Source organism: Artibeus jamaicensis, unplaced genomic scaffold (assembly GCF_021234435.1).
Source record: "Artibeus jamaicensis isolate MK-2021 breed Jamaican fruit bat unplaced genomic scaffold, CSHL_Jam_final contig_3290, whole genome shotgun sequence".
Taxonomy (NCBI): domain Eukaryota; kingdom Metazoa; phylum Chordata; class Mammalia; order Chiroptera; family Phyllostomidae; genus Artibeus; species Artibeus jamaicensis.
In genome coordinates this window covers 235,340-243,060 of record NW_026521779.1, presented here as the reverse complement: position 1 = coordinate 243,060, position 7,721 = coordinate 235,340, and the positions used below count along the sequence as shown (strand labels likewise).

The following is a 7,721-nucleotide window of genomic DNA, read 5'->3' as shown; positions in this document are numbered from 1 at the left end:
TCTTTTGAGGGGTTTGGGGACCAGTACACTACAGGAACAGGCAGGCTTGGGTTAAGGGCCTGGAGGCTTTTATTTCTCCACTGGTCCATCAGTTGGTGGGCAGGCCCACTACAGAGCCACCTTGCAGGCCCCTAAGCTCTGGCCAGATCGGCCTCCCTTTGCTCCCGCCGCTTCTTCCGCTGCAGCAGCCGTCGCTCCCGCTCAAACTCTCTCATTCGCATCACATAGCTGTGGGCAGAGCGTGAGAAGGGGTGTCAGGCTTCCCTGGACAGAGATGGCACTCCCTTAGCCCTGGGAAGCCAGTGAGGCTGTAACCCTGTCCCAGAGCACTCTGGGGAGGCCCTGGAGGTGGGGAGACCTGTGTGTTTGAGTTCAAGCATGGGGTCTGCCCCCTTTCTGGAGAACACCAGTGAGCCCTGAGCCTCCCACCTGGAACCTTGGCTTGGCCCATCCTCTAGGTGGCCTCAAAGCTGTCTACCCAACAGGTCCCTTGAGAGTTCTTCCTTGACTAAGGTGGCACATGGCTAGATACTCAGGTTAGTTCACTGTCTTTTGCCTCAGCCTTAGGCGGGGGGCTGGGTGGGTGTGGGGGATGTGGGGTGGGTTTGGGGCTCACTCAAGGTGCTCGCAGTAGTCCCAGTCGTGCTGCTCATGCTTGCAGGCTAGGAAGTTGGGGAAGCTGTCACGCTTGCACTTGAGCAGCCGGATGAGGTAGTGGGCACAGTAGTCTCGCTGCTGGAGCACCAGCTGTGCATCGTTCATCTCCTGCTGCGTGGCCACCATCTCTGTGGGGAGGGAGTGGGCGGGGCTCAGCTGGGGTGGGATTTTAGGGGGTGCCTAACTGCTGAAGGATCCCCATCTGCCCTGATTCCAGGGAGAGCCAGCAGGCCCATGGGTAACCAGGAGCCACAGCAGCTCAGGCCACCACTGCCCCCTACCCCTGGGGCCCACAGGTCAATCATGTGGTGGCAGATGACCGCCACCCTCTGACAGATGGAGTGTCATTTTCTAATATGCACAAAGGCGACCCCAGACACTGAAGCCCAAAGAGTCTCCCCTCCCCATCACCTCAGGCACCTCAGCATCCACACTGGATCCTCGTCTCCCCTCTCCTCCCCTCCCTCTAGGGTCACTCTAGCCCACACTACAGAGCCCAGCGCTCCAGTTTTTTCCCCTAAGAAGTGGACTAACAGTCCCCAGCTCCAAAGTCAACTGAGTGAGCATTAAGGAACTAATGCAAAGTGCTTAGCGCCTACCTCAATGAGAGCTGAACTAGCCCTTGGGCTTGGGCCCCACCCACCTGGCAAGCCTGACCCCAGACCAAATCAACCTTCAGGAGGCTGACTGGGCCCTTAGAAGTTGTAGGCGTACACACTCAGAGCTGGGATCTCCCAGCTCAGTGGCAGTCTTCCCCCACTGGCTTCTCTTCCCTCCGATTCTGAACCGCGTGTCTCTGTCTCCCTCCAGCCCAGGTCCTCATCTCCTGTCCCTGCACAGGATTCTCTCCACCTTCTGTACTCTGCCCAGCATTGCCCACACAAGGCAACTGAGACCCCAGGACACTGCTCTTCCTCAGCCTCTCACTTCCCAAACATTCTCTTTCCCCGTTTCTCCCCTAACCCAGCACCCCATACCACCCCTGCTTTGCTCCCGCTCTGTGGTTTTCTTTTCCTGAGGTTCTTGCTGAGAGCCTTTGCTCATTTTAATCCATTGCTGATGCCCACCCCCATAGACTGCTGAGCCCTAAGTCTGGTACCTGCATCCCTCCCCCCCACCCCATCTGAGCCCCAGGCCTATAATCCACCTACAAACCCCCCGCAGGTTTCCATGGCAATGTGACTGCTACCAGCTCCTGGTGGTCTGGCATAATAGGTCAGCAGTTAGGATTTAGGATTTATGAAGCACCTACTGTGTTGGGGATCCTGTCCCTGGAGGCACACACAGTACAAACAGGTGGAGCTAACATCACAGAAATGTCCACAATGCTAAGTATTGGAAAAATACAGCAAGGGAGAGAAAGGCCCTGTTGCAAGGTGGGTCACAACTTTAGAAGGTGGCATCTGAAAGTATGGGAGACATGCAGACACCTGGGGGAAGAGCTTTGTCAGTAGGGGAATGACAGGTGCCAAGGCCTTAAGGTGACAGGACAAGCCTTGGGATGCCCCAGGGATTTTGGACTGAGCATGTGGTCAGAGCACAGGCTTGGTGGGCAGGTCAGGGGCTTTCTTTTGGACCTGTTGAGTGCAAGATGCCTGTTAATATCATGCAGAGAAGCCAAGCAGGCAGTAAGGTCCATGAGTCTGGGGTTCAGGGTCAAGGCTCAGCTGAAAATAAAAACTTGGGAGCACTGGAACACAGAAGGCTCTTGAAGCTAGGGAACTAGCAGAAAACCCCAGGAAGTGAGTGGAGACAAGAGGCTTGAGCCCTGGGGCTCCCCAACATTCACAAGACAGGGAGTGGGGAAGAATCAGTGGAGGAGCCCACACTGAGTCGGGCAATAGTGGGGGGTCCTGGGAGCTGGGGGAGGAGGGTGCAGCAATCAACCAGTCCTGATGCTGCTGCAGTGGGGTTGGTTAGAACTGAGAATTTATAATGGAGTTTAGTGACGTGTGTTTGTGAAACTTGACCAGAGCTCCTGCAGTGAAGGTGAGACAGCTGGATGGTATTTAAAACAGTAAAAGGTAACTACCTGCATGTTGATAGAAGGAAAGCCAAAGTTGCAACAGAAAGGGAGAAAGTGGTGCCCTTGGGTAGGTGAGAAGATGGGGTGGAGGGCAAAAGGGGGTTTTCTGCAGCAGGGCCAGGTCATGCGCAGTAACAGCAGAGGACTGCTACGGAGCCCTGAGAGCTCTTTTGACAGCTTTTATTTTCTTGATAAGAGGGTGCAAAGCGAATAGCTGAAAGGAGGTGGGAAGAAGGTGCTGGAGTCAGAGAGAAGGCTTGGCACACTCACCTAGGAGGGAACTGCAGAGTGAAGGGCCAGGGAATACAACAGGAAGGTCAGGAGCATAAAGGGTCAACCAGGGGATTGATGGGGAACACAGTCACAGAGACTGATTGCATTCAGCATGATTTTCAGCTGTATAGGGACAGGAGCCAAGGAGAGCAGGGCTTAACCAGGACTTTGGTTTAGCCAAGCAGTAGAGGAACAGGGGGCTGTGGGTATTTGCAAAACAGAGGGCAAAGCAGGGTGTGAGAGGCAGAGGGAATGACTAACATGTGAGAAGACAGGTGGGCCAATGGACTGCAGGTTCAGGTAGGGCTGACCAGGAGTTGGGCCACTTACTGGAGGAGTCCTCCTCCCCAAAGTTCTCTCAAATCCAGCACACCCCCACTTAAGAGGTCTCCCGGTCTCCAAGTTGTCGCCCACCCAGCAGCTAGCATGACCTTTGACAAAGCAAATCTGATCGTCTTCCTTCTTCACTTACAAATGCTGGCTCTTCCCTCTCCTGGGTCTCCCTGTGGTCAACTCCTACTCACTTCCCTTGAGGTCTTGCTTCCAGCCATCACCTCCTGGAAGCCTGCCTTGATATTACAAGGTGCTGTCCCCAAAATCTGTCTTGGTGCCACTGTCTCACACCCAGGGCTGCTAGTTTCCTTTAATCAGTGCCTCTGCAGCCTTGGTGCCCAGCATGGGACTTGGGCCCAGGACTGGCACTTGATAGGTTTGTAGTATCACTATTGGGTTGGCCAAAATGTTCGTTTAGTTTTCTTCTGTATGAGGGCTCTACTTCATTTGAACCAATTTTGGTAAACTGTATTGTGAAAGCTGCCATATCAGCATGCATTAAAAAAAACACTTGAACTGGCGAATTTTTGTGCAGCCATTTAAGTACTGAAGATGAAAGGAAATATACAACATTTTTGATGTATCATTTGCTTTAGTATTTCAAAAAAGGCAGAAACGCAACTGAAATGCAAAAAAACATTTGTGCAGAGTATGGAAAAGGTGCTGTGACTGACTGAATATGTCAAAAGTGATTTGAGAAGTTTGTCAGTACTATTGCTGTTTTGACCACATACTGCTTTGCTGTGGGCCTGTCTTATGCACTGGAAGGGGTTTAGCAGGAGATGACATACTCAAAATATCCAAATCAGTGAAGTTGTTGGCAAAAAAAAAAAAAAGCCTTTTACGGAAAAAAATTAAATGGACTTTTTGGCCAACCCAGTACATAAAAAGCAACATGCAAGACAATACGCAGGGCCTAAGCCCCCTTGTTTTTTCTTGCGCACAAAAATTGACATTGGAGGCAATGAACAAGGCCCTTTCTGATAAATCCTCCCATGGCTCCTCACTGACTCCAGGACAAAGCCCAGCTGTGAGCGCCTCATTAGGTCCATATTGCCATTCTGGCCCCCGGGTTTTTTTTTTTTTTTAAAACCGTGTCCTCTGCCTGGAATGACACCACACTCAGGCAGAGTCACGCCTGTTCTCGGATTCCTCTCCGCAGAGTTGTATACAGAACCCAGCCCTGCAGACCCCAGGATTAAGGCGTCCGCCTCCCCATCCAGCCGGTCACGCCTGCGCATTGGATCTCACCGCGCTCCTTGCGCCCAGGGAAGCCGTAGTCGGGAGGGAAGGTGGGCATATGCAGGGGGTCGGGCTCCACTGAGGGATCGCCCAGGTAGCGCCTGGCCAGGTGCGCCCCCATGGTTTCTGTCGCCACAGACTCCGGCGGCAGCCGGGGTCACCTCGTTCCTGTCCGGAAGCACTCGCCCTTCCCCAGTCACGGCTTCCGGGTTGCGCGGGCTGCCCCCGGGATCATAGAGATGAACGACTTCGGAGGTCTTCCTGTATTTCTGGCGTCACCTGGCGGTCATATGGAGACATTACAGGAGCAGGGCGCCTCTTCGCAGGATCCTGTGACCTCCAATGGAGTGTGTGGGGGTTTCTTTTTAGCTCTGGGAATCCACTTTCGTGGGGAGGTGGAGGGCGCCTGACGGGGATCTGGAGGGCCTCGTCCCACTCTCACTGGGCTCCCATGAGGTCCCAAGGCAGCGCTCAAGTGAAAATTGTATTTCTACATATTATATATATTTTTAAAAATGGGTTTTCTTGAAGAACATTCGAATTTGTTAAAAGAAAAAAAAAAAAAACCTTGCGTGGTACCAGTAATGTATTCTGTGAATATCAAAAGTTTAAATAAAATTATTCAAAGTACATATTTTAATGAATTAAATTTAATTTAAATAAGCAAATAAAGTTACTTATAAAAAACTGAGCTGAAATTTTAAATAAATCCTACTGAATACGTTTGTGAAAATAAAACAAATTGTAATTCTAGTATCTCTAGTTGCCATTTTTAAGAATTGATATTACATTCCACACCTATTCCATTACATATATGCAATTTAAGAGTGCATTGTTTAATACTACCAAATACTTCTTGGCCTTAATGTGCAACTGTAACAAATGTGCTAACTTGTTAGTCTCTCTGGAACCTTCATGGGAACACAAGGAGCAGTCATTCATTGGGAGCTTGGCTCTGCTGGGAAATGATACCTTGATTATACAAAGATGGATTTCATTAGATAAAGTGCTGTGGGTTAAATTGTGCCCCCTCCCCGCAAAATATATGTTGAACTCCGAACCTTGGAACCCGTGAATGTGGCAAATGTGGCCTAATTTGAAAATGGAGTCTTAGCAGTTGTAATTAAGTTAAAATGAGGTCATACAGGTGGGTCCTACTCAGTGACTGGTGTCCAGACCTGCACACTGGAAGAATACCATATGAGATGAAGGCAGAAATTGGAGTAATGCTTCTACAATACCAGCAAGCCAAGGGCTGCAAAGAATCCCAGTCAGGAAGCCTCCTCTTCCAGAGCCTTCTGAGCGAGTTCGGCCCTGCCCGCAGCTTATTCTGTACTTTCAGCCTTCAGAACTGTGAGGCTACATTTTTGCTGTTTTAAGCCACTTAGAAAAGTAATACTCTTACCTCAGCTTGTGTAGTGCTCAAGTCTTCCCCACACTCCAAAGCAGCATCTGTTTCCATCATCGGCATAAGGAGAATCAAGAGTTGCAGAATTCAGACACACTAGGACATCTGCCAGAGAGGCTGGGGAGCACGCCCCTGGGGCCTGAATGGCATTAATACCAAGAGCCATGCAGTGATGTTCAGAGTTATGGTTGTTCTTTGCCAGCTCTGTCTCCTGTGACTGCAGTGTCCTGGGTTTTTCAGTAAATTTCTTTTGCGTTTGCAATAGGTGAGGTCCTCTAAAGCAAGCAGGAGCCCTCTACTTGGGCCAGGTGGGGATCCCTGCCATTTTTTAGAAAACAGATGTCCTGGATTAGAATCCTAGTAATGTGGCCTAGGCAAGGGCCTTGAGATCTCTGTGAAATGGAAATACTAGTTTTAGTGTTGTAAGGATTAAATTATATGAAGTACTTATAGAAGCGTTTATCACATAGGGTTAGATAAGTGTTACTTATTGTTATTACTGCTAATGCTTCTTTAATGAAGGGCTGTGCCAGAACTTGAGGGCACAGACGTGAACAAGAGGATAAAAGGGGGTGAACGGTATCTCTCCGGACTCACAGCCCCATGTGGGTCTTTAAATACAACCCATAGTGGGTTCACTGCTGTTCCCCACCCTGACCCAAGGTATATCCATGCCCTAATCCTTGGAACCTGTGAATGTGACCTATTTGGATAAAGTGCTTTTGAAAATGTAATGAAAAATCTTGAGGTGATCTTGGACTGACCATGTGAGCCACCAATCCAATGTGTCCCTACAAGAGAAAGACAGAAGATTTAGCACCAACAGAGAGGAGACACAGGAAGAAGAGCTGGCCCGGGGGAGGTGCAGATAGAGCTTGGGGTGATGCAGCCACCAGCCAAGGGACTCCTAGTGCCATCAGAGGGAGCACGCCTCTGCCAACACCTTCACTCCACACCTCTGGCCTTCAGAGCTGTGAGAGAAAAAGGTCCTGTTGGGGGGAGCCAGCCAGTGGGTGGTCATGTGGTTCCGCAACCCCAGGAAACAAATGCGTCCCGTTTAGGTGGATAACTCCCCAATTTGTCTCGAGATGTGCCCTGTCCCCTGCATGCAGGTGTATCCAGCCGCTGACTGGGCACCTCCAGGTGGACATCTCACACTTCACACTCTCAGTCCATCTGGGCTGCGGTGACAAAACCACACAGGCTGGGTGGCTTATAAATACCAGAATTTTTCCCCTCACAGTTCTAGGGGCTGGAAGACCAAGATCAGGGTGCCAACCTTCCAGCTTCTAGATGGCCAACTTCCTGCTGTGTCCTCACATGGGGGAAGGGATGAGGGAGCTCTCTGGGGTCCCTTTTGTAAGGCCACTATTGCCACTCATGAGGGTTTAACCTCAGGACCCAGTCACCTCCCAAAGGCTTCATATCCTAATACCAGCACATTGGGGTACAAGCCAGGAATGACTCTGGGTGGGGGGTGGAATGTGGCCACTCAGTCCTGAGGTCCTAGAATTTTACATACGTCCGCCTGTCCTGTTCATGCTCAGAGTGGGGGCCTGGGGGATATTATGTTAGGGTGAGGGTGGTATTAGGCAGCCTGTGTGATGGTGTGGAGGGAGGGGGCCAGACCTCAGTTACCCGTGGCCACAACCTTCCTGTTTTTTCTCTACCAACCATCTGTCCCCTACCCGTGCCCCCCAGCTGCCCCGGTTCATGGCCCACAGCGTCTCCGCCCCTCCTTCTTCCTTCCCTCACCATCCTGGCCTGCCTCAGACAGAGACT

General features: G+C 50.9%; 1 protein-coding gene across 1 annotated transcript; it reads right to left on the bottom strand.

Moving 5' to 3' along the window:
- Positions 1 to 46: 46 nt before the first annotated feature.
- On the bottom strand, positions 47 to 4,734 carry NDUFB7 (NADH:ubiquinone oxidoreductase subunit B7). The gene is made up of 3 exons (XM_037145843.2): positions 4,541 to 4,734; positions 617 to 785; positions 47 to 228 (listed from the first exon to the last, which is right to left on the bottom strand). The coding sequence occupies exons 1-3, from the start codon at positions 4,650 to 4,652 to the stop codon at positions 132 to 134; spliced, it is 378 nt and encodes a 125-aa protein (XP_037001738.1). The 5' UTR covers positions 4,653 to 4,734; the 3' UTR covers positions 47 to 131.
- Between the last annotated feature and the right edge of the window lie 2,987 nt (positions 4,735 to 7,721).

Excerpts from the sequence above, each read along its gene's own strand:
- NDUFB7 (XM_037145843.2), bottom strand. The coding sequence starts at position 4,652 with ATGGGGGCGCACCTGGCCAGGCGCTACCTGGGCGATCCCTCAGTGGAG. Across the intron at positions 786-4,540 it reads CCCTGGGCGCAAGGAGCGCG|AGATGGTGGCCACGCAGCAG; the intron begins GTGAGATCCAAT and ends CCCTCCCCACAG. Across the intron at positions 229-616 it reads GACTACTGCGAGCACCTTGA|CTATGTGATGCGAATGAGAG; the intron begins GTGAGCCCCAAA and ends CTCTGCCCACAG.